This window comes from Ochotona princeps, chromosome 23, assembly GCF_030435755.1.
Source record: "Ochotona princeps isolate mOchPri1 chromosome 23, mOchPri1.hap1, whole genome shotgun sequence".
Taxonomy (NCBI): domain Eukaryota; kingdom Metazoa; phylum Chordata; class Mammalia; order Lagomorpha; family Ochotonidae; genus Ochotona; species Ochotona princeps.
Window position 1 is genome coordinate 7,017,232 of NC_080854.1, and position 27,164 is coordinate 7,044,395.

General features: G+C 48.1%; 1 protein-coding gene and 1 pseudogene across 1 annotated transcript in view; both read right to left on the reverse strand.

The window, feature by feature from the left end:
- Positions 1–24,248, reverse strand: part of IPO11 (importin 11) — a 141,810-nt gene extending 117,562 nt beyond the window's left edge. The window contains exons 1-3 of the mRNA XM_058680020.1: positions 24,062–24,248; positions 12,513–12,656; positions 9,877–9,977 (exon numbers count right to left, since the gene is read on the reverse strand). Coding sequence (XP_058536003.1) covers positions 9,877–9,977; positions 12,513–12,650 — 239 coding nt within the window. The 5' untranslated portion in view covers positions 12,651–12,656; positions 24,062–24,248. The remainder of the gene's footprint in view (positions 1–9,876; positions 9,978–12,512; positions 12,657–24,061) is intronic.
- LOC118758245 (U6 spliceosomal RNA) lies at positions 14,689–14,789 on the reverse strand (annotated as a pseudogene).
- Positions 24,249–27,164: the final 2,916 nt, after the last annotated feature.

Here is a 27,164-nt window from a genome sequence, read left to right on the forward strand (position 1 = left end):
TAATGGAGTAGTTGGTATGAGACCAATCATTCAACTAGATCAAAAAAGTATTCAATTTTCTAAAAAGGTATGTCATCTCCTGTGAACTGAACTATGTCCCTGCCTACAAATGGAACACACAAATCCTTACCCCAGGTACTTTTGGATGTTGTCTTATGTCATCTTTGAAAAGGTGTTCATAATAGGATGCTAGGGTAAGGTCCTAGTGAACTGAGGGGGCCCTAACTCACCGTGTGCTGTCCATAAGAGCAAACTTGGGGCCAACATCGTGGGGTGGATTGAATTGGGAGGGGGCGACCTTGGGGTCTGGGGAGTAAAACTTCCAGCAGCCTGTTGGCTCCTGGCAGGTCCCAGGCCAGGTGAGTCTCCATGCTCAGAGCCTTGATTCCAGCCACGGTGAACATACGGTGAGCTGTCCCCAGGCCTGCCTGAGCTCCAGGGGCTGCTCCCTTCCTGCTGAGTACACTGAGAGGGGAAATCTGCAGAATAGGGCAGGCCCGGGCCCACCTGCCGCCAACATCCTGCAGTGGATGCAACTGGGAGAGGTGAGCTCTGGGGTTTGGGGCTATGAATTGCTACCTAGGTACCTCTGTGTTCAGCCCATCGTGCTTCTGGGTTGTGAATCAATCCTGAAGACTCCCAAAGACGGAGTAACATTTCCTTTGAAGGTAAGCAAGGTAGGTTAGAGGAGAGGGACCAGATGATCTTTCATGGGTAAGACTGATGTAACAGCCTCCTTTAAGTCCTGTGTAGAACTTGTTATCACTGAACAATGCTGAACACTGTACACCAGTCCGTGCTTGTCCAGCAGGACCATATTCTATCACCTGACATAATGATGGATCAAGAGATGGGACACATTAGGCAGGGCCATGACATTCACTAGCACATGAGAGAACCTTTTGAGGGGGGTATGTGGGCCAAAACCTGTGGAAATACTAGTCCCACTGGTTTGCTCAAGAGTTGGGGTGCTAATGGACTAAGCTAGGTGTGACCAAGGAGCCTGCCATCACTCACAGGTAAAGGAACCTAAAACAGTCTGGGCTGGTCAAGGCAGCAGCACCCGAATGTGCATCCTAAATAGGGTGTGGGGTGAGCCAGGCTGCAATATTGACCAGCTAATACAAGGCCAAATGGAAGGCCAGACTTATCTGGACACTGGCCTAAAACCCACTGGCACGTATGAGAACTGGGTCTGGGAGTGGGTCAAATGGAGGAACTTGGGAAACCCCTGGTGGGTCACAGCTTCCGCTGGTGAACACATGGTACAGACCTGGGGGTCGGACAAGCTGGGCAAAGTAGCTCCAATGGCTGCTAATGTGTGGGTTGGTAATGGAATGCGGAGGACCAGGCAGGGCAGAGCAAACCTTAGCTCACAAGCAAAAATAGAAATCAGGATGGAGCACAGGTCATGGTGAGCTAGGTTCTAACACCAACTGGTCTGCATGAGCCAGGGATACTAGGTAACAGCATCGAAGGCAAAGGCTGAGACAGGTAAGGGGTTAAGTCAACTGGGTCAGAGCAACCACTGGCACGTGTGTAATTCACAACTGGGAATAGACCCGTCTGAGGAGCTGTGAAAGTACACCCTTGCTGGGTTGAGGTTCCCCCTGCTGAGTGTGGGAGCCAGAGTGGGGCCTGTGTTCTGGTCTGGATATGGCTGCAGTCTCCCTTGGCACAAGTGTGGACTGTGACTGGACGCACCAAGCCAGGCTAGACTCCAACACCATCTGGTGCTCTGGAGAACCTGAGTACATAGAAGACAGACTAGGCTAGGTCTCTGCCCCTACTGAGCCATGTGTGAGCACTGAATGGTTATGGATGAGCCTTGACTAGGCTGAAACATCCAACAGTAAGAATCAGAATGGACTGAACAACAGCAAGGAAAGGCCATTGTTCCTGCCAGGACAGGAGGTGGACTGAATAGGACTGGCTCTTGGACTCACCAATACGCACAAGATCTGGCATAGGGAGAGGTTCTGACGTAGGAGCCTGGGCAACTCCTCTGGCAGAACACAGTACCTGCAGGTGAGCACAAGAACCACGATAAAGAGCGGCCCAGAAAAGGCCAGGAAAAGGTACCCACTGGCATACGTTTGGCACATGTTGGGGACAGACCAGGCTGGGCCAGTTCACATCACCCGCTGGCAAATCCGAGCACCAGAACACAGTGTGAGGCGGGCCAGGTTCAGTCACGACGAAACACAGTGCACATTACGGAATGGCCAAGGTGAGGTGAGCCATACCAGATGCAGCTGCAGCGCCCAAACAGCACACGTGAGAATCAGGGAGGGAGGGGGCAAAGCCGACAGGGGGAATGTGGAGGGCTCCCCTGCTGGACAGCCACTCCCACTGGACAGCGTGAGTTGGGATAGGGGCAGACCAGACCAGGCAGGGCTACAACAACTGTGGGCCTCATGTGAGCCAGATCAGCAAAAAGCCAGGTTCAGCTGACTGTTCCTACTGGTGCAAGCAAAAATTCAAGTGGGTGAGGGTTGGTTGGGCTTTGCCACAGCATCAGCTGGCAGAGGCTGCCACTGGAGGCTAAATCTGTCAAGTTAAACTCCAGAACCACCTGGAGACTGCATAATCCGGGAGTGGAAGTGGCCTATGGGGGAAACAGTGGGCACCTCCCTCTTGGGTTACCACTCCCACTGGAAAGCACGAAAACCAGGATGGGGGTAGGGGTGGCTAGACAGAGAGGCACCCAACAGCATGTGTGTGGACTGGATAGTAGGGCTGCTTGGGTTTTACTACGCTTCAATGCCCACTGACACGTATGAGGTGAATGGGAGGTGGGACAGACTGGACTAGTCCGCTACACATACTGGCAAACCAGGGTAGGGGGGCAGGCCTGGTGGGGGTCATTGTAGGTCGCCCCATCTAGGCTGCAGTTCCCACTGGTTTGTGTGAGGGCTGAGTGTGTGCTGTGCAGAACCAGGCTGAACTGCAACCACCATTGGTTCGCATGGAAGACATGGCTGGAAACAGAACCGAGCCAGCAATTGCAACGACCACCTGATTGGGGCAATGTACTGTGCTGGGCCCTGTATTGGCAAGTACCACAAGAATCTGGTCTGGGAACACCTCAGACAAAGTTTCTTTGGGGATATCTCCAATTGAAGTGCCAGACTGAGAACCCTAACCACGAAGAGAAGTGCAGGTTCCAGGGTCTACCACGGAGTGCCAGTGTCAGAGCCAAGCCTCCTCAGAGGCTCAGAAAGATCAGTGGAGAGCACAACCAGCTGCACACAGAGGATATGGCAGTCTATCGGAACCTGCAGAGGACACCTGGCACCACAACAGAGGACAGAACACATCAATCAACTACCCCAGCCATATGTTGGCAGTGAAAAACTGGGCAAACGCAGACTCTAGTGCGACTATGTCAATCAGTGGATTCTGCAGCGACTTCTTCATGCTTGGAATGGCGAGATTTGCAGCAATTCAGAACTGCTGAACTATCAAAACCACTTGAGCAGGACCCTCGAGCATGCCCCACATCAGGGACCTGGGATGGGTGGGAGGCTGGGTGGGGCTTCTCCCTTTATCTCCCCCTTTACCCAAGATACAGGAAAAAATGTGGAAATAGTCTTACCCACTTTCTAGTAGCCCTTGAACCTTTGTGCCCTAATTAACTATGTAAAGATTGTCAAAACTAAAGGAAAAAAATGAAATAAAAAAAAAGAGCAAATTTGGAACACAGAAACAGGCAGTTCAGCAAAGGTCACAGGGCAATGCAGGCAGACGGCAGCACGCAGACCAGGGTCGGCGTGCTCCACCAGCAGCAGGTGGGGAAAAGCAAGGCAGGGCTGCTCCAGGGCAAAGCAAGCCCAGGCCTGCCGGCGGGGGACGCTGGACTTCTCCCCTCCTGAACTAAGTAAGAGAATAAACTTCTGTTGTTTTAAGCACTTAATTTGTGATCATTTGTTGCAGCTCTGGGAAAATAATATAAGCACACACGCACACATATACACAAACACATAATCTAAACAGGGCGGACTTCAGAGATTCAGGAAAAAAAGAAACGAATCGTGATGAGCCAGGACATTTTCCCTTTGGAAATGCGCCCCAAAAAATCCAGCTGAGATTAAAAGGCTACAGAGAGATTCAGCTGATCTCACATGCTGAAGAGACAAAAAAAATTGAGTTCATCCCCTACCGGGAAAGCATTATGCTGGTAAACAGTCAAGGCTTCCCGGCGAGAAGCCCCAGGAAAGCCACAATCTGACATCAACAGCAAACCAGAAACAAACTAGTCTCAACTGTGTCAAGGGTGAGGTCGAATTCTGTCTGCTTACCCAGAGAAAATTAATGCTAAACAAACAGAATTCAGAGTCCCTCAACTTTTAACTCTATATAAAATGTTTGGCATCCATCAAAACATACTCAGCACGGGAGGTAAAAAACAGAAGAACATCACCGACACAAAAACACAAGGAGAAACGAAGCACAGCTGTGGTCATCTTGAAAACATACCTGGCCCCAGCGCGGTAGCCTAGCAGTTAAAGCCCTCGCCTTGCACGCACCGGGATCCCATACGGGCACCGGTTCTAATCCCGGCAGCTCCACTTCCCATCCAGCTCCCTGCTTGTGGCCTGGAAAAGCAGTCGAGGACGGCCCAAAGCCTTGGGACCCTGCACCCGTGTAGGAGACCTGGAGGAGGTTCCTGGCTCCTGGCTTAGGCTCAGCTCAGCTCCAGCCAATGCTGCCACGTGGGGAGTGAATCAGCAGAAGAAGATCTTCCTGCCTCTCCTCCTCTCTGTACATCTGACTTTCCAATAAAAATAAACAAATCTTAAAAAAATAAATAAATAAAAGAAAGAAAATGCGTAAGTGGAGGGAGCTGAGGTTGGCAGCTCTGGGAGAAGTCGGCCGGCAGGCACACTCAGCCCTTCCTGGCTGCATGCCCTAGACACAGGGTTTAGCAGCACTGAAAACTTCACAGCCGGATTTTTTCATTGCCAAACATTTAAATTTTCCAACAGAACAGAGTATAAAATGCCCCGTAAATATCTGTTGCTTTCATACAGTACCTTCAGCCGATGCAACATCTTCAGAGAGAAGCCTAATTCCACCGCAGACAAGCTTGTTTTAAGCCGAGAACAGTCCTAAAACTGGGACCGTGACTTCCATTTCTTTTTTTTTTTTTAAGATTTATTTCTTATTTTTTATTGGAAGGTCAGATACACAGAGAGGAGGAAAGACAGAGAGGAAGAGTTTCTATCTGTTCATTCACTCCCCAAGTGACCGCAATGGCCGGAGCTGAGCCAATCTGAAGCCAGGAGCCAGGAGCTTCTTCCTGGTATCCCACACGGGTGCAGGGTCCCAAGGCTTTGGGCCGTCCTTGACTGCTTTCCCAGGCCACAAGCAGGGAGCCGGATGGGAAGCAGGATGCTGTGATTAGACCAGTGCCCATATGGGATGCCAGCATGTGCAAGGTGAGGATTTTAATCACTAGGCTACCGCAGCAGCCCCGTGGCTTTCATATCTGACATCTTTATAAAACTGGCACTCCACTGTAATTTGGCAGGGGTGTCCACAGTAAACAAGAACCATCCCAAACTTTCTACATAAAATGTATATGGCAAACATGAAATAAATGTTACATATATTTAAAAAGAAGTACTAAAGGTAGAAGAATTCTTTATGCAGAGAATAAATGGATCCAGACAGATGCTAAGCATGGTAGCACCAAAAAGAATAACACTAAAAAAGTAAAAATGAATGATTATTGCTGATAAAAGTATATAAAGTAACATTTTGTATCATATAAAATATATGAAAAGTAAACAATAGCATCAAAGATGGGGGGCTTAACCGGGACTAAAGTATTGTTACAAGGTTCTTGCAGCACCCAGAAAGAGTAAAGAGCTGATAACGTAAGAATAGTTTCTAAAGTATCAATAATACAGGCCCGGCACTTAGCTCAACAGCTAATCCTTTCCATGCTACCACCAGCACCCCATATTGTGCCAGTCTGTGCCCTAACTGCTCTGCTTCCCGCCCAGACCCCCAGGTAGGGACTGGGAAAGCAACAGAAGGTGGACCAAAGCTTTGGGACCCCTGCACCCCCACAGGAGACCTGGAGGAGGTTCCTGGCTGCTGGCTTCCCATCAGTGGAGCTCCGGCCCGTGCAGCCATCTGGAGAGCGTGCCAGTGGATAGAAGATCTCTCCCTGTCTCTCCATTTCCCTGTATCTCTGCCTTTCAAATAAAAATAAATAAATCATGCTTTTATAAAATCAATTATACATGTAATAAGCACTGCAAAAATCACTACAGTAATAACAGTATACCACACAAGCTTTCAGAGGCAAAAAGAACGTCTTAAAATCCAAAGTAAGGCAAGAAAGAAAAAAAAACAGTGACCAAAGATGCAAACAAGGTGTGGGCATTGGCTTCAATCCCTACTATACCAGCAATATCATTCAACTTAAGTAGACATAAAATTAAAAAAACACATATCACATTAGATTTTAAAAAACCTATCTACTATTTATAAGAAACATTCTCAGTAGAACAACAAAGAAATATTGGAAGAAAAAGATTCAGCCCACAATACTATCGATAAGTTGCCTAGTAAGACTCAATCAACATCTGACTGACTAGAGTTTAAGTCAAAGCCCATTTCTAGAAATAAAGACGACTTCATTCTCACTACAAGAATCACCAGCCTATCCACTGACCCTAACACAACCTCAACGTAGAGAAAGCAAATCCGAATACCGAGAGGCCAGTCCACAGCCACACCTCTCAGCACCTGATGGAAGAAGTACCACAAATCCATAAACACGTGTAAGACAGCACAACTAACGACCCTGACCAAATTAACATATGTCAAACGCCACAATGCACATCTGCAAACATGTCTCTTTCTTTGATAGTACCTTTTTTCCCCCAATATTTATTTATTTCAAAGGCAGAGTTGGATCTTCAATCTGCTGGTTGACTACCCAAATGGTCCCAATGCCAGGGCTGGGCCAAGCCAAGCCAGGAGCTTCACCCAGACCTCTCACAGAGGTACAGGGACCAGACTCTCGGGTCGTCTTTTCTAAAGTTCTCAGGCCACTAGCGGGGAGTCACATTGGAAGTGGAGAGGCCAAGATGACCAGCTCCCATATGGAATGTCAGCCAGCACGGAGGCAGCAGCTGTCCCCAACACGTACCTTTTGAAGTACAAACAAAACATCTACCAAATACATGTTAGACTGTAAAACAAAAAGCAAGTTTCAAAGAATGAAATCAGTAACAAAATGAAAAGCAGAAAAGTCCTACCTATGTGCAAACTGGTGCTGTATCTCTAACAGCCCAGGGGTCTAAAATGATACAACAGATGAAGTTATTCAATATTTTCAAATGACTGGTGATGAAAATAGTGCCAATCAAGGCTTGTGAAACAGAACTTGTCATAATCACAAGGAACCAAAAATTCAACCCAAAAAAACAACAGAAAGGACACCCATCCATGTAATGAAACAAGGACAAACAGAGCCCTCAGGCGACAGCAAGAACGGACACCGGATACACACATACTAAGGCCCGGGAGCACCGAAAGGCCGCCACTGGACTGCAAAAGGAAAAAAACACACAAGCTGCCTCGCACCGCACACACGCACCAGGTGTAAAGACCAGATCAAGACAGCGGAAGGCCAGAGTCAAAGAAAACTGGTAGCTAAACACAGTGAAGAGGGTTTTCATAACCTTAGACTGTATAAATTTCACAAAGAGAGCCATAAAAGATAGGTGGAGACACACATTGTGGCATAGTGCAGGGAAAGCCACCACCTGAAACACTGGCATTTCCTTTGGGCACTGGTTTGAACCCAGGCCACTCCACTTCCGAGCCAGCTCCCTGCTAATGTGCAAATAAATTCTATCTTTACAGGAAGGATGTAAGCTTAAGTTAGCTAATCACCTTTTATAAAACTAATGGCAGATTGTGCTGCTGTAAATACAGGATTACAGGGCCCGATGCTATGGCCTAGCGGCTAAAGTCCTTGCCTTGAACACGCCGGGATCCCATATGAGCGCTGGTTCTAATCCCAGCAGCTCCACTTCCCATCCAGCTCCCTGCTTGTGGCCTGGGAAAGCAGTCGAGGGTCCCAGTGCATTGGGACCCTGCACCCGCGTGGGAGACCTGGAAGAGGTTCCTGGTTCCCAGCTTCGGATCGGCACGCATCGGCCCGTTGTGGCTCACTTGGGGAGTGAATCATCGGATGGAAGATCTTCCTCTCTGTCTCTCCTCCTCTCTGTATTTCTGACTTTGTAATAAAAATAAATCTTTAAAAAAAAAAAAGAAAAGAAAAAATACAGGATTACAGATCCCCTTCTCATAGGCAGTTTTCATTTCCTCTGGGAATATTCCTAGGAGCAGGACAGCTGGGTCATATGGCAGGTTTATTTACAATTCTCTAGGCATTCTCCATACTGATTTCCATAGTGGTTGTTCTAGCCTGCACTCCCACCAGCAGTGAAAGAGAACCTTTCTCCCTACATCCACACCAGCACGGGCTGTTTTTGCTTCCATTTTCATTTCTTCCAAATAGCTTGTTTTCTCTTGCCATGAACTGCACAATGGCATCATTTTATCCAATAGACTTTTGTGTTTTCTTTTCTTCACCCATGAGTTGGCTATTCAGTGGCCTGTTTTTCAACTCCAAGGTGCTGTAAACTTTTTATTTTAACTTCATACCTGTTGTTGACTTTGTTTTGTGGCTTTTCATTTGAGGGAATGTATAGTGATGGCGTAATAGAGACTATCATACTCAGATGTGAAGATACAATGCAGTATGCATCCCTACTTCCAATGAAACTGTTGGACATATCTAGACAATGGGACACTGGACTGTCTGACATTGTCTGTACCAGCAATGTCAGGGCACACTTAACACACTGAAGGACTCATGACTGCTTAGGAAGAACTAGACTATTGTAATAATATGGGGAAAATCAATTGGGGGTGGGAATTGGGGGAGTTGGGAGGAATCCCAGACCCTATGGAATTGCATCATAAAATTCAAAAAAAATTTTTAATTAAAAAAAAATTATGATTCACAAAAAAAACTAATGGTAAAAAGAACTAAACAAGTAAAAAATTTATAATAAAAGAATCAGATTTTTTAAGCACTTCCAATATAAATCTACATTTCTGCCAAAATGTAAATGAGAAAGACCTGCGTTATACCACAGTAACGTAAAAGCAGCTTAAAAATATTCCAGTTACTTCCACTATTAATCAAGGGCATGTTCTATAAGCAGTTTGCAGCCCTTATGACAAGAATCTTAAAAAGGTTTTACAAATAGGACAATTCACAGACCTGCAGTGCCACCTTCTGGTGAACAATGGCAGAGTTCACTATTTCCTTAGATTTCAGGATCTCATCTATGTCATCAATTATGTAACACTCAACAGTTACAACCAAATTTAATGAGGTTACAAATGTTGTGCGACCCCCACGAGAGGCTGGGATTGAAATCCACCTTATTCAGAAATGACCTGGGATTTCCTTTACCATGGGTTTTTTGTTTTTGTTTTTCAAAATCTTATCATATTCTTGTTCAAACCAAAAGGAAATCCGGCTTTCTGCTCCAGCATCACTCATTCATTCATCGCAGTCTTGCAAACAAGCCAACAAAAGATACATACACACCCACACACCACGGAGTAACACAGTATAGCTACCAATTACAAATTAACCACATACATCAATATTTGGATTTTTTTCTTAACACCAAATGCTTTACAGATGCCCCCCACATTTCCACGTCAGACCAGCACGCTCATCCTCTCTGCTGTTCCGAGACCTACAGATACATGCTGTCATCAACAGGTACATTCTTAGTTTACAAAAGGTCGAAAGTGCAAAGAACTTACTGAGGTGCAACACGTCTCCAGTAGCGGTCGATTCCATGTTTAAAATACAGAACAGCAAGCCACCTAACATTTATATCCAGAGTGTGGTTTGTGAAAATATTCTGTAAGTAAAAACACAGTATAAAAAAATCAGTATTCCCCTACAATAAAATATATGGATATTTCAGTTTATTCTGTTTAAGGAACAAACACATTCTTACTTTCCACATTAGGCATATTCTACAATTCAAGTAAGATAACATATTTTCCCAGTAGTCTATTCTAAGTTGTCTAACGGACAGAGATTCATCATACTACTCTATTTTTCAATCATGTCTCAAAATTACTCCAGTCAAAAATTAAACTCATAGGATCCACTGCAATGGCTCAATTGGTTAATTCTCCCACTACAAGCTCCAGGAACACATATGGGTGCCAGTTTATGTCCCAGCTGCTCCATTTCCCATCCAGCTCCCTGCCTGTGGCTCAGGAAAAGCAGTGGAGGATGGCCCAACACCCTGGGGCACTGCACCCTCATGGGAGACCCAGAAGAGGCTCCTGGCTTCAGATGGGCTCAGCCTTGGCCACTGCAGCCATTTGGGGAGTGAACCAGTGGACAGAAGACTTCTCTGTCTCTCTCCCCTGTAAATCTGCCTTTCAAATAAAGATAAATAAATCTTTTTTAAAAGAAAGTTAAGGAAAAAAAAAACCTTGGGGGGTGGAGGAGCAGGCAGTACCATGGCACATCAAGTTAAACCTCCGCCTGCAATGCCAGCCCGCCACACGGATGCTCCCTTCAGTCCCAGCTCCCTGCTTCCGGCCTGGGACGAGAGCAAAGATGGCCAAAAGCCCCTGGTTCTCTGCACCCACACGGAGACCTAGAGGAGCTCCCTGGCTCCCAGCCTCGGACAGGCCCACGTGTAGTCACTGCAGCCTTGGACTCTCCTTCTCTCTCTGTAACTTTGCCTTTCAAATAAAACTACACCAATCTTTAAAAAAAAACTGCTTATATTAAAAAAAATTATTGTGTGGTAAGTATGATCCTTGGTGTGAATACATTTATGTGATGCATGAAAAACAGATGATTATACATTATCACTTTCAGATAAGCATGTGCACGCCACCACAAAAAAAAAAATCACACGGACAGCTGTGTGACTCCCACTCATCCCTTCAGACTCTTGGCAACTGAGTCAAAGTCCCTCCTGCGGGCTCTCCAAGAAAGTAAACAGAACGCACTTCTTTAATCCCATTCAACTCAGATGCTGGGCTGCTGTCAGTTCCATGAGCAAAGGAGTGAACGCAGGGAATACTGAGGAAGTGGCTGGGCCTGAGTCGGATTCGGTTACCCTTGAGAAACCAAAGCAGAATGCAGCTGTCAACCCAACCATTCCCTAAGAACTGCAAACGAATCTGGAAATCAAGGATACAAAGTAGACAGCTAGAGCTAAATTAAGTCCAAAGTCTGGTGGGTGTCTGACCTAGCGGTTAAGAAATCATGCGTGATGCCTACGCTCCTTGTTAGGACACCTGGGTTCATGTTCCAGTTCCACTCCCAAGTCCAGCTTCCTGCTAACGCACCCACTAGGGAGCAGCAGGTGCTACCAGAGACCCAGTCCGACTTCCTGCCTCCTGGTTCCAGCCTGGCCCACCCCAACCACAGCAGGGGAACCCATGACTGTAAACTCTGTACCTCTTTCTTTTTAAGAATCACTTGTTTGCACTTAGGTATGACTCCAGACATTTAACTTCTCTTGAAGTCATGATAAACTTAACACCTCATTTTTTAGTCAAAAACAACATATATCAACTGCTAATTTATTCTATATTGCAAAATACAATTTTATTCTGAATTACTCTCCGATTCAACTGGCAGCCTCAGGGGTCTGACCAGAAATGAAGACTCAAACTCTAAAGTAAGTCATCAATAAAACTAGTTTTTAAAACACCAAAACCTGGCACAGGGACCAGCAGCATGGCCTAGTGGCTTAAGTCCTCACCTTGAACGTCCGGGGATCCCATATGGGCACCAGTTCTAATCCCGGAAGCTCCACTTCCCATCCAGCTCCCTGCTTGTGGCCTGGGAAGGCAGTCGAGGACGGCCCAATGCTTTGGGACCCTGCACCCGCATGGGAGACCCGGAAGAGGTTCCTGGCTCCCGGCTTCGGGTTGGCGCAGCACTGGCCGTTGCACTCACTTGGGAAATAAATCACCGGACGGAAAATCTTCCTCTGTCTCTCCTCCTATATGTACATCTGACTTTGCAATAAAAAACAAATAAATCTTGAAAAAAAAAAAAAAAACCTGGCACGGCAGCCAGTGGCCAAAGTCATCGCCTTGCATGTGCCGGGATCCCATACGGGTGCTGGTTCTAATCCCGACAGCTCCATTTGCCATCCAGCTCCCTGCTTGTGGCCTGGGAAAGCAGTAGAGGAAAGCCTTGGGACCCTGCACCTGCGTGGGAGACCCGGAAGAAGCTCCTGGCTGCTGCCTTCAGATCAGCTCAGCTCTGGCCGTTGTGGCCACCTCGGGAGTCAATCAGCAGACAGAAGACCTTCCTCTCTGTATATGTGACTTTTCAATAAAATTAAGTGTTTTTTAAAAATTAAAATAACTGATCCTTAAATATAGAAGTACACTATTATAGAACAACTCACCAACAACACTGAATAAAACCCTGGCTGCGTCTCCCACTGCTTCAGCTGCTCCTCCGCTGGTTTTAAGACAGCCGTATCCTGACTGGTGGCCTGCGTTAAGACCTGAAGAACAACAGTGCTGGCACTGTTGAGATCCATGGAAACCTGGTAAGGAGAAAGTAACATACTTGAATATACAGTCCACATAACAAAACAGTAACGTAATTGGAAGGCAAAACACTTTCATGCTCCCAGTTATTTTAAGATTTATTCATTTTTATTGCAAAGACACATCTACAGAGAGAAGAGACAGACAAAGACGTTCCATCCACTGGTTCACTCCCCAAGTGGCCACAATGGCCCTAGCTGAGCCGATCCAAAGCCAGGGCTTCCTTCAGGTATCCCACGGGGGTGCAGGGTCCCAAGGCCTTGGGCCTTCCTCTGCTACTTTTCGCAAGCCATAAGCAGGGAGCTGGATGAGAAACAGAACAGCTGGGATTAGAACCAGCACCCATATGGGTTACTGGCACTTTCAGGGGGGGTGGGTATTAGCCAATGGTGCCATAGCGCCAGAGCCTATTTACTTATTTTAAAAGTCAGAGTTTCAGAGAAGAGAGACCTTCCATCTGCAGGTTCACTCTCCACATGGCCACAACAGCCGGTACTGCACTAGGCTGAAGCCAGGAGTCACAAATCAGAGAAAATGTGTTTTTTGTCTTTTTCGGTCTGGCTTATTTCACTAAATATAATGATCTCTAGTTGCATCCATTTGTTGCAAAAGTTACAATTTCTTTTTTTTTAAGATTTATTTATTTTTATTACAAAGTCAGATATACAGAGAGGAGGAGAGACAGAGAGGAAGATCTTCAGTCCGATGATTTATTCCCCAAGTGAGCGCAACGGCCGAGCTGCACCGATCTGGAGCCAGGAGCCAGGAGCCAGGAGCCAGGAGCCAGGAGCCAGGAACTTCCTCCAGGTATCCCACACAGGTGCAGGATCCCAAGGCCTTGGGCCGTCCTCTACTGCTTTCCCAGGCCAGAAGCAGGGAGCTGGATGGGAAGTGGAGCTGCCAGGATTAGAACTGGCGCCCATATGGGATCCCAGTGCGTTCAAGGTGAGGGTTTAAGCCACTAGGCCACGCCGCCGGGCCCACGATTTCATTCTTTTAAGGCTAGGAAATAGAACCATCATTTGTATGTACCACAGTTTCCTTCTCTAGTCATCCACTGATGCACATCAGGGTTGATTCCATATCTTATTCACTGTGAATTGAGTTTCTGAAAACAAGGCAGTGCAAGTAACTCTCTAATATGCTAATTTCATTTCCTTACGATATACTCCAAGGAGCAGTAAAGCTGGGTCTAACGGAAGATCTGTTTTTAGCTTTCTAAGAATCTCTATATGTCTCCCATAACGATTACATCAGTTTACATTCCCACCAACAGTATATTCAGGTACCTCTTTCCACATCCTTGTCAGCATCTGTAAAAATACGGAACACTTGGGCCAGCAGATGAAGCTGCTGCCTGCCACACCAGCATCCCACATGGGGGTGCCGTTCATGTCCTGGCTGCTCCAATTCGATCCAGCTCTCTGCTGGTGACCTGGGAAAGTGGAAGATGGCCTAGATGGTAGGGCCCCTACAACCCAAGAGGGAGACCCACACAACGCTCCTTGGTGAGGCTGCTGGCTTCAGCCTGGCCCAGCCCTGGCCTTTGGCTCATCTGCGGAGCGAACCAGCAGATGGAAGATTGTCATTCTTTCTCTGCCACCCGCCAACAGATGGAAGATCTCTCTTTCCCTCCATCCCTCCCTCCCTCTATCTTTCTATAATTCTGATTTTCAAGATAAATAAGGCCAGCATGCTGGCTAAATTACTTAATCCTCCAAACACAAGTGCCAACATCCCATATGGGCGCCAGTTCATGTCCCAGCGGCTCCACTTCCCATCCAGCTCCCTGCTATGGGCTGAGAACAGCAGCCAAGCATTGCCCAAAGCCTTAGGACCCTGCATCCATGTGGGAAACCCAGAAGCTCCTGGCTCCTGTCTTCAGACACGCTCAACCCCAACCCACTGTGGCCATTTGAGGAATAAAACAGGAGACTGCAGATCTTTGTCCCTGTCTCTCGTTATCTCTATAAATCTGCCTTTCCAATAAAAATAAGTGTTAAAAATAAATACGCTTTTAAAAATATTAAAAATATGGGATGCTTCACAAATTTGCATGTCATTCTTGAGCCAAGCTAATCTTCTGTGTATTACTCCAACTTTAGTGTATATACTGCCCAGGCGAGCACAAGTCACTGCTATACCTCATGCACCTTCATGTTTCTGCCTGATTTGCACATATTCTTCATACTCAAACTCTGATTATCTAAATCATTTATATTTAAATCAGTTTAATTCTAAAGGAAACTGCCTTTCATTGTTTCACAGCCAGAAGAGGAAATTGGGATTGTAGGCACACAAAATCCGAAGTTCTTAAATTCTGATTAGACACCGTTGCCCTGCTCAAGATTCCGAACATAATGCTTTCCACCATAATTTTAAAAACGAAGGCTCACCATTTGACCTCACAGTTACCAAGGCACTTAGGACACCCACATCCTGGACCTGTGGCCCCAGGCTGGAGTGTCCACTCTGCTGAGTCCAGCTTCCTGCTAGTGTGCACCTCGGGAGGCAGCAGACGATGGCTCCAACCTGCATCACGTTAACTCATGAAGCACAGGACGCGGCTCCGGGAGCCTGACCTCACCCTGCGTCCGCCCTGGCTACTGCAGGCATTTGGGGAACAAGCCAGAAGAGTTCTGGAGTTCTTGAAAATTAGCACATTAGCGTTCTCTCTCGCTTTCTTCCTTCCTTTTTCTAATTAAAAGAATATATTAAAGGTAATGCATTCCTCTCTCTAGAAATGTAAGGTATACCACAAAAGCAAGTCACAGATAAAATTGTACATTTTTCTAGTAACCAAAAGAAATCAGAAATGATGTATTTGATTTTTTAGAAAGATTATTTATTTGCAACTTAGAGTTACAGAGGGGGGGGAGGTGGGGACAGAAAGATCCTCCACCCACTGGTCCACTCCCCAAATGGCTGCGGTGGCCAGGGCTGCAGCAGATCCGCACCAGGAGCAAGGAGCCTCATCCAGATCGCCTGTGTGGGTGGCAGGCCTGAACATCTGCGCCATCTTCAGCTGCCATCCCCGGCGCATTGTCCAGGTGCAGCAGCTGGGACACTCACTGGCACCCATGTGGCATGTCAGCATCATGGACAGAGGCTTATCTGCTGCACCACAAAACCCGCCCAATACATTTGGTTTAGTATGTCTAAAATGCTATCATGTCAACACGCTATCAGTATTTTAAAAATAGCAATAGAGAAATTTCCATATTTTTATATTAAATAACGAAACCCTGTGTCCATTACACACTGAGAAAGCATGGCATTTCCGGTGCTGAGCAGCCATGCATGGCAGTGGGCGCATCGCAGCCATGCGACAGCCTCTTCGCCAGCATCCTAAAGCACACTCCCCATGCTCTCTCCAAACCCACCGGCAAGAACAGGGAAGGAAGGGAGGGACACGGGGCCGAAGGCGGGCCTTTCACACGCTCTGGGTAAACCATGCAAGTGCCTCAAAAGACCTAAGCATGTGAGAGTCAACTGCTCATGTGGCAGATGACAAAACACAGTGGTTGCAATTCTGCAGCCCTCTGAAGCGCAGGTCAACCAGCACGGAGCTGCAGCTGAACCGCTGTAGAAAGCAAGCCATCAGGACATGAAGAGTGAGAACACACTGATTCTTTCCCAATCAGTACAACTGTGGCCAGCTAAAAGTAAAATACACAAATGAACAAAAGGATGTGTGAAGTAACCAGCAGTGTGATAAGAGCTTCACTCACCTATTCCAGATAAAAATCCTACTGTGGTAGGCGCTAGTATCATTTAGGTGCAACATTCCAGCACCACAGCCTTCACCTTGCTGCAAAGTAGTCACTGGTCCATCCCTTGTGGGAGTGATACCAACATCTCCCTCGAGGCCTGGGGCTCCGTTACACAAACTACCTCGGACGAAATGCAGCCGAATGTGCTACTTTAGACCCACACGGTTCAGTGCAGTGAGATCTTCGAGGCAAGAAATGCAGAGGTCTGAAGGCCCCGCCTCGACAAGCAACACACACAGCTTTTCAAAAGGCCTGATGATTAGAAATGAACTTCAAAAAGGAGCACGGCTGAGAATGAGGAAAGGACAAAGCGACACACGAGGAAGCTGGAGACGCAGCAGCAGGTAGCTAGGATCTGGTAGGGTGAAATACCAGTACTGGACAACAGTCATAATACTAAGACTACAGACTGTATTGCTACAAACACATGAACAGAGTGCAAATGCCTGTCTGACCCCTACCGGCCTTACCTCCACCAATCACCACCACCAAAACAAACCAAAGAAAACAAAAAAGCAAGGGGGAAAAAGCCCTGCTTTATAATACTACTTAAAAACTCCTCCCCTGCTACCAAACCCCACGGCAATTTCTTACGTTAAGGCACACTTAATCCCACTGAACCCTCACAGCAAGGCAATCTGTAAGACTTCGTACTACTATCTCCCTGCCTCAATCACCGTACCATCCACCTGTTCTAATGGAAGCTACTAGAGCTTCCCGTCCACACCTCCCTCCAGCACCCTGCCCATTCAGGTCCTCCCAGATACCATGCTTGCTCCCTCTTCTTGAATGGAGTCATGCTTCCAAAAATGCAAACAGGCTAAGAGGAAAAACTAGTACATACACTTTAGCCACCAACACATGGTCTCACAATAAGAGAATTACACCTATTTTGTACTCAAATTTCTGTGAGACAGTACAGTGGAAGGCAGTGAAGAGCATCCTCAAAATAAACTGCAGGGCCCAGTGCGGTAGCCTAGCAGCTAAAGTCCTCACACTGTGTGCCCAGGATCCCATATGGGCATCGATTCATATCCCAGATGCTCCACTTCTCTTCCAGCTCCCCGCTTGTGGCCTGGGAAAGCAGTCGAGGACGGCCCAAGGCCTTGGGATTCTGCACCCGCATGGAAGACACAGAAGAAGCTCCTAGCTTCTGGCTTCAGATCAGCTCAGTTCTGGCCATTGAGGCCACTTGGGGAGTGTAAATTTGCCTTTCCAATAAAATAAATAAATCTTTAAAGAACCTAGACATATATACCACACAAAAATACGAGTAAGTTACCTAAAGATAAAAACTCAAAGCCCAAATATGCCTTCGTTAGAAACATAGGGGATTTTTCATTGAAAGAACTAGCAAGAAAGAACTCAGTGCCTCTGCCTGCCGCCGAAAGACAGCTCCTCAGGCCCCACAGCTGGAAGGTCAGCCACTACAGACAGCTCCTCAGGCCCCACAGCTGGAAGGTCAGCCACTACAATCTTCCTTAGTCTACTGCACTGTCCATTCCTAGTTTCAGAGCACTGCACATAAAGAATAACTCCATCGAGCTAATGAAATGCTACAGCAACAAGTGTAGTGACTTAGAAAAAATACAATTACAGCAAAAGTTGAAGAGAATATAAAAATCAAAATGGCTCCTGTGTGAAATGATTTATTCAGGGAAGGTCACTAACAGAGCTAGGACCTTACAGGCAAGGACAGCTGTAGGGTAATGGCATGTTCCCAGTGTGTCCAAGAACCACACCTGAGATTACTTGATAAATAATGTACAATGAAGAACCAGGCAAAGGCTGGGCTCCAGGTTCCAGGGCTCTCTCACCCCATCTCCTGGGCTGCATCTAGAGGGGCAACCAGCTGGCATTTCTTCACCATCCCAGCTAAGAGTTACAAAAGGTTTATTCCTAATAAGCACCACTAGAAATCCGAGGCACGCTCTTCTTCTGCAGACTTCACACCTGGGGCAGCAGCTCTCCTCCAGGGCAGCAGGCCGAGAGAGGCCCTCAACAGTGCCCACAGGAGCTCACTCAAACAGCAGAGACACGGCGCCTGAAACAGCAGGAAACACGCACGTCTTATGAATACATACGCAGAGAGTAATGACCCAGGAATACTCCCAATGAACACGCACCACCAAGTGGGTTTTACCAGGGATTCAAGGCATGAAAATCATTGGAGTACAACATACCAACAGAACAACACAAAACAGAACTCCCTTAATCTGATACATGGCATCTGGCAGCAACGTAATAGTTAATGAATGTATCACCAGGTTCAGAAATAAGACAAGGATGTATGCTCTCAATACATATTCAACACTTTATTAAATCAGGAGTGGGGAACCTCCTTTCTGCTAGGAACTATTTGAATATTTGTAACACTGGGCTCCTGCACCTACATAGGGGACTTGAAGATGATCTTGGCTTCAGAGATGGCCTCAGCTCCAGTCACTGTGAATCAGTACACTGAAGAGCCCTCTCTGTGCCTTTCCTCTTCTGTAACTCTGCCTTTCAAATAAAAATAAATCTTAAAAACTTATCTCACACCTAGGTTGCCTTGCACCTAGGCAACTGTTACACTACTGGAAGAAAAGCCAACAGCTGGTGGGCATCTGGGCCTGGTTAATGAGAAATCTGTTAACTACACCAGTGTGCCAGGGAACGTCCCATCCAGGCTTCCACCATGGCCAGTGGAGCAGACATGGGGGCTCACACACACCCCTAGATCTTGAGCAGATGGGCAGGAAAGCTGGCGTGGGACTGGGGACCCATGCATGTGCTTAGGTCCCAGCAGGCGGAAGGATAGGGTCCCAGACTGGCATGCCGGCATAGTGTGCCAGTGGACTGGGTCTGGGGAACCATGCATGCACTTGGGCCCCAGGCCAGCACACTGCCGCAATGGAAGATCAGGCTGGGGAACCCATGTGCTCTCGGGCACAGGGACTGTGGATTGCTCAGGGAGGGGCATACAGGGATGTGTAGAAGTGGGGAGGACTGAGGAAGTGTGTTGCAGGTGAGGAATGACTTCCACCAACCAGGCCACTGCACCTGCAGGTAAGCCAGGGGGCTGAAACCAATTTCCCAAGAAGGGAAACTGGAGAACCTTTCTGGGTCAGCCCAATGCATCCGCCCACACAGGAGATCTGAGCTAGGTTAGCATGGACCACCTCTCACCGGCACACGCAAAAACTAGGGCTGGGGGGTCTACCTGGCAGGACTGGACCACAGTACCTGCCAGAGAGTATTGGAACAGGGGATAGGTCACATTAGGCTGGGCCATGATACTAACCAGCACGCCCCAGGTCTGGGGGAAGATTCTGTTGGCTCTCCCCTGTGGAACTGCAATACCCTCTGGTTTGCTCAAGAGCTGTGGGTGGTGACAGGCCAAACTAGCCATGACATGGAACTCATGCAAGCTGGGGTAGAGGACAGGCCAGGCTGTTACAGGCTGCAGCACCCACAGGCACACTCAAGAATTGGGTGTGGGGTGTGCGGCACCGCAACATTCACCAGCACATACAGACAGAGACTGGGGCACAGACTGTGTTGGGTAAGGGCCTGGCACCTGCCACCACGTGAGACATCCAGGTCTTCAAGTGGGCCTGATACAGGAACTTGGGGAACTCCCCTGGTGGGCTATACTCCCACTGGCGAGCGTGTGAATCAGGGCTGAGTGTGGGCCAGCCCCGGCCAGGCGGCTCCACTTGTCAGCAGGTGTGCAGGCTGGTTCTGTGACGGGGCGGACTGGGAGCCAGGCCAAACCTTATGGTTGACACAGGAAACGGGATGGGGTATAGTCCATGCCAGGCTAGGCTATCACACCTACTGGTCTGTATGAAAGCCAAGAAAAAGGGCAGGCTAGGCAAGGTTAGGATGTAGCACCCACTAGCAAGAGTTGGGACTTGAGGCAGGCCAGGTGAGGCCTGGCTGCAAACAATGGTAAAGACAAAGACACGTGGATTGACTACGCCAGGCTGGGTCAGAGCAACCACCAGCAGGTTCAAGATCTGTGTCGGGGAGCTAAAGGGATGCCCTGGCTGGGCTGGTGAGTACAAGAGCAGGAATGAAGGTGGTGAACTGGGCTGGACATGGCTGCAGCATCCCTCAGAATGGACAAGGACTGGGTCTAGAGTGTGCCACACTGGGCTAGGCTCCAGTACCCACCAGGCTTCCTAAGAGTCAGAGAGGGTGTAGGACAGGCTGAGCTAGGTCTTGGCACCCACAGAACCACATGAGAACTGGGACTGGGGTTGGCCAGACAGGGCTGGGCTGTAGCACCCACCAATGTGCATAAGATCTGTGATTAGCAGCCTGGGGAACTTCTCTGTCAGGACACAGTCCCTGCAGGTAAGTGCAAAAATCAAGACTGTCGGGCCTGGCACAGTAGCCTAGTGGCTAAAGTCATCACCTTGAACGCGCTGGGATCCCATATGGGCTCCAGTTCTAATCCCGGCAGCTCCACTTCCCATCCAGCTCCCTGCTTGTGGCCTGGGAAAGCAGTCAAGGACAGCACAAAGCCTTGGGATCCTGTACCCGTGTGGGAGACCTGGAGGAAGTTCCTGGCTCCTGGCTTCAGATCGGCACGCACCGGCCATTGCGGCTCACTTGGGGAGTGAATCATCGGACGGAAGATCTTCCTCTCTGTCTCTCCTCCTCTCTGTATATATCTGACTTCGTAATAAAATAAATAAATCTTTTGGGCCCGGCGGCGTGGCCTAGCGGCTAAAGTCCTCGCCTTGAAAGCCCCGGGATCCCATATGGGCACCGGTTCTAATCCCGGCAGCTCCACTTCCCATCCAGCTCCCTGCTTGTGGCCTGGGAGAGCCGGAGAGGACGGCCCAAAGCTTTGGGACCCTGCACCCGCGTGGGAGACCAGGAGGAGGTTCCTGGTCCCGGCTTCAGATCGGCGCGTACCGGCCCGTTGCAGCTCACTTGGGGAGTGAAATATCGGATGGAGGATCTTCCTCTCTGTCTCTCTCCTCTCTGTATATCCGGCTTTCCAATAATAATAAAAAAATCTTTAAAAAAATAAATAAATAAATAAATAAATAAATCTTTAAAAAAAAAAAATCAAGACTGTCGGCAGCCCAGACCAGGCCACGTTACAGTACACACTGGCATGCATGTGGTCAGGTCTGAAGGTGGACCGGGCTGAGCCAGTTCACAGCACCAAGTGGCAGATGTGAGAACCAGGACAAGGTTCAGGACAGGTCAGGGAAAGCTCCTGGTTCCTAGTTTCGGATCAGCTCAGCTCCAGCCATTGCAGTCACTTGGGGAGTGAATCAGCGGATGGAAGATCCTCCTCTCTGTCTCTCCTCTTCTCTCTGTATCTATATCTCTGACTTTGCAATAAAAATAAATAAATCTTTAAAAAAAAGAAAAAAGAAACACACAAGTCAGAGCCTGGCTTTGAACCGCTGGACATGGGTAACAGGCCTTTCCGCTTCCAGCATGCAGTTTCTTCAACCAGCTAAAATGTTATCATTTTCATGCAAGTTATTTTTTTTAAAAAAATTTATTATTTTAATTGGAAAGGCAGATATACAGAGAGGAGGCGAGACAAAGAGGAAGAGCTTCCATCCAGTGATTCACTCCCCAAGTGAGCGCAACGGCCGGTGCTGCGCCGATCCGAAGCCAGGAACCTGGAACCTCCTCCAGGTCTCCCACGTGGGTGCAGGAACCCAAGGCCTTGGGCCGTCCTCAACTGCTTTCCCAGGCCACAAGCAGGGAGCTGGATGGGAAGTGCAGCTGCCGGGATCAGAACCGGCGCCCATATGGGATCCCGATGCATTCAAGGTGATGACTTTAGCCGCTAGGCCACAGCACCGGGGCCATGCAAGTTATTTTTTAAAGGGAACTCCTCAGCTTGTACTGATCCCATTCTCGCATCTGAAGCTTTCACAGCCATTCCCACTGACGGGACTGCTTGAGACACATACTCGGAGTCAGGAGTTCTCGTCCTGGCCCTGAGACGGATCAGTTCTAACCAACTCCAGGATGATCCCGTGTCCGGAATAGAAAGGGCGGAGAGCACTGATCCAGCTGAAGCTCTGCAAAGCTCCCAGAGACAACTCCAGACTCAAGCCGCACTAACCATGCCATTCCCTGAGACACTCTGAAATGAACTGACAGTCCCCATTCGATACAGAGAGGAACAAGTAATATTACCACCAGTAACACTGATTTAGATGAAGTGACATCAAATGCAAACATACATAGGCACGTTTTTCCAACACAAACGCCAACCAAACACATCGCCTTTCAAACACATGAGGGTTTTTATTTGCAGAAAATATATATTCACCAAAATCTTCAGCTTCTTTTACCTGCCACATGCTCACAAGAAGCCTCTGGCATTGTGCTTTGATTCTGGACATACATATAGTCACCACGTCACAAAATCTAAATACTTCTCTACTAATTAATGAACACTCCTAACACTTTTGCTTAGGACCTTGACCACTATTACCACGATGAAATTCACACACGTAGACAATCCTCTCTGTAACTAGGGCGGGAGCATCCTCGTGCCCTGGGGCTGTAACACATATCCACACATCTTTGCAATCCATAATTACATCGCTCCCATGTATCCCCTGTGCCTGGTTCCAGCAGGAAAAAAAATATGTTCCAGCCCTATCACAAACAACAGGGAGAATTTTTCTTTTCTGCTCTAACCAAAATCTTCCTCAAAGATGTAAGAAAAAGACACCATGCAATGAACGTCTGAGGGGGGTGGGGGCAGACTCACCCTGCCCTTAAACTGAAGGAGATAGGTATGAAATCACGTGAGAAATGGATGAGGAAAATCCCTCTGCAAGTGAGGCGGGGGGAACCATCATGGCTGCAAACTGCCCTTCCCTTCCCCATTCCCTTCTGAAGAACACCTACACCTCAAGGACACCAGCCCACGACACCAGAGCTGGTCATTCACAATCCAGGCACCACCTCGCCATGCCCTTACTATTCAGCCACGTCATTCTGAGGGAGGAAGACTTCTCTCCTCCACCTCCATGTCACAAAAGGATGCTTCAAACGACAAACGCCACGGGCCTCAAGAAATGATCATGCTGAATTTGTCTCACACACACACACACACACACACACGCACACACACACAAATACGAAGCCCCAAACGGAAAGCTGAGGGAAATGGCTGAGCCTGAGCCCCGGCGGCCATACCTCAGCACGAAGCTCTCCTCAGAAAACGTCTCACTCCCATCCCTTTCCCTCATCGCAGGCAAGGATGGGGCTAGGGTTTAACACTTTCACGGCAGCGCCCCCTTTGAGCCAGAAAGGGGGTGGGGGGGATGCTCCACAACCACGTTCACAACGGGAACATGCTAGACAGCATCACGTTCTCTCCCAACTGCACCACCTCTCCCCAAGGGCAAAAGCACTGGCCCTGGCTCGCCACGGCAACCAACCATGGCTGGGCTCCCCGCCGACCACGCCAGCCCCGGGAGCTCCCGGGAGGATGCGGAGCCAAGCCCGCAGACCGCCCGCGCCTCGGTCCTGCCATTCCCCGTCTCCCTCACAGCCCCCCGGTCCACCCTCGCCTCCCGGGGCTCAGCTGCCCAGCCCACTCCTCCCTTCCACTCCCGCGCGCGGAGCCTCTCAGGCCGGGGCCTCACCGTTTGCTTCGGTCCGGAACCACACGGCCGTCCCGCTCCCACTTCCCAACACAAAGTGGCGTCAGTTGCTCCCGCGCCCCCACGCTGCCTTGTCCACACGCTGCCGCCTACTGATGCCGAAAGCGGCTTCTAGGAACGCGCCATGTTCAGCGTCGCGGCTGCAAACGACGCGGGCGCGCGAAAACTGCGTCACAGGCACCCAGTGAGCACGCGACCGGCACTCGGAGAAGGCCATTGGCCAACGGAGATATGGGGAGGGCGGGGCTTCCTCTTCGAACGCAGAGGCGCCAGCTGGGGAGAGCTGCTGAGTGCGCTTGCGCAACATCCCGGAGCCCGGCCAGGGCGACTGTAACCATGGAAACCATAGGCTAGCTTCGCACCACTCCCGGGAAAATCAATTGTCCCCAGTCTGACTGAGGCTTCAGTCAGCACCATTTTACTCTCCAGTGCTCGGTGTCAACCATGTGCGTTACGGCTTCTTCACAGCTGAGCGTTGTTAAAACAGTGTTATTCCCATAACTTGCTCCCTCAACGAATATTAAATTCCTTAATTTGCTGACTGCTCGACTCTAGAGCAGTAACAAAAGTAAAAGATTAAAAACGTTTTGAACACACACCCCACACCTCAAGTAACTAACCTAACACTGGGTAATACATGCTTTGTGGTCGTGTGTGTGTGTGTGTGTGTGTTTGGTTGACTTTGTTTTTGCTGAAGTGTAAATTCTGATCCTATTGAGTGGTAGTCTTAGACTGTAAGGATACATTGATAACGTCTAAGTCTAGTTAGAATACAGGGCCCGATTCCTTTGGTCTTAAGTGGGAGCCAGGCTTCTGTGTTTTTCATGAGATGCCAATGCTGTCAGCCTGTGGGGGGGTGGGGGGGAGACAGTGATTAGCCTGTAAGGTCTGAAGGACAGGAAAAGGGGACATTTAATCTGTCCACAGATGAGGCAGGAAGCAGACCCCTGACTCTCAAGAACTACCTCCTTCCTGATGATGAACCCTTGGGAAATAGAAGAAAATCCGCAACTTAGAAGAATGCACGAAAGTGTATCCACTTTTACACACTAGGATCCCACGTTAAGATGCATTTCAAGTCTCTAATTCTAGCTATCACGACTGTAACATCTATTTGCAATCTATAAGTGAAACACAGCTGGGTAGATCACACTCTATTTCATTACTATATCCCTGAATTCTCAGGTTTGGGGAGAAAGGGGAAAATATTTACACATTTTTTTTAATATTTATTTATTTTTATTGGAAAGGCAGATCCACAGAGAGATGGAGATAAAAGAGAAAGATCTTCCATACGCTGATTTCATTCCCCAAGTGGCCCCAATGGCTGATCTAAAGCCAGTAGCCAGGAGCCTCTTCTGGGTCTCCCACGCGGGTGCAGTGTCCCAATGCATTGGGCCATCCTCAACTGCTTTCCCAGGCCACAAGCAGGGAGCTGGATGGGAAGTGGAGCTGCCAGGATTAGAACCGGCATCCATATGGGATCCCCAGGCGTTCAAGGTGAGGACTTTAGCCACTAGGCCACGGTGCCGGGTCTGCCACTACTCCACTTCTGATCCTGCACTGCTTGGAAGAAACAGTGGAAGTGTTTGGGCCCCTGCCATCCACATGGGAGGCCCTGCTGGAACTCCAGGCTCCTGCCGTCAGCCTGCGCAGCACTGGCCTCTGTGGCCGTCTGGGTCATGAATCCGCAGATGGAAGACTTCTTCCTCCTTCCCCCACTCTCTCTCTCTGGAACCCTTTCAGCTAACTAAATCTTTTTTTTTTCTTTTAAAGGAGAGTGAAAATCGATTCAACTGTTTTAGGAAATATTTGTCAAGATATACATGAAGACTAAAATGTTCATAGTTTAAATAGTTTCATTTTTGGAAAATTCATACCAGAGAAATGATCCAAAGTATGCGACATTATTTCCCCAGAAATGTGTATGGCTCTGTGTTTTATAGGAATGTTGTTTGGTATCAGAATGACTTAGTAAACGTATACAGCTACAAAGTAAAAGCTTTTGCAGCAGCTTTTAACATTGATCATCAAGCCTGTAAGCACTGCATTTCACAACAACAAGAAAAGCATGTTGCATGTACAGTATGAACTCTGTAAGAACATGTTCGAGCAATCAGGCAGTATATGTCAGCATGTTCACATGAGCATCACAGCACCATGAGCGGGCAGGTAACTTTGTCACCTTTTTTTTGTGTTTTTGCTTTCTGTATTTTTAAGGATTTTTAGAAGTGAACACTTTATAATTGTGTTACTTTGCTTTCAGTGTAGCTGCCCTATCTCAGTGCCCAAGAAACCCACAAAAGAGGGAAAAAAAATCAAATTATATATACTTACTCCATCTCTGTCAAAGTACTCAGATTTTTTTTAAGTTCGTACTACGGAATAGACTGATTCTTTTACTATTTTTCAAAGGCAGAGTTCTAGAAAGGAAGGGAGAAGATCTTTCAGCAGCTGACTCATGCCCCAAATGGCCACAATGACTGGGGCTGAGCCAGGCCTGAAGGCGGAGCTGGAGCTCCAGCGGGGTCAGGGGAGGGCCCCAGCATGTGGGCCATCTTCTCCTTTCCAGGCACATTAGCGGGAGGCTGGATGGGAAGTGGAGCAGCTGGGACGCAACCCCGTGCTCACGTGAGTTGTTCAGGTACGTGGTGGTATAACCATTGCCACCACACTAAACCCAGAATATTCTGAGTCTTCTAAGACTGTCATTCAAAGGTAAAATTGGGGCCCGGCACGATAGCATAGTGGTTAAAGTCCTTGCCTTGCATGCGCCAGGATCTCATATGGGCACTGATTCTAATCCCGGTGGTCCACTTCCCATCCAGCTTCCTGCTTGTGGCCTAGGAAAGCAGTTGAGGACGGCCCAAAGCCTTGGGACCCTGTACCCACGTGGGAGACCTGGTGGAAGAAGCTCCTGGCTCCTGGCTTCAGATGCGCGCAGCACCGGCCATTGCAACCACTTGGGTAGTGAATCATCGGATGGAAGATTTTCTGTCTCTCCTCCTCTCTGTATATCTGACTTTGTAATAAAAATATATAAATCTTAAAAAAACAAAACAAAACAAAAAAAACCAAAGTAAAA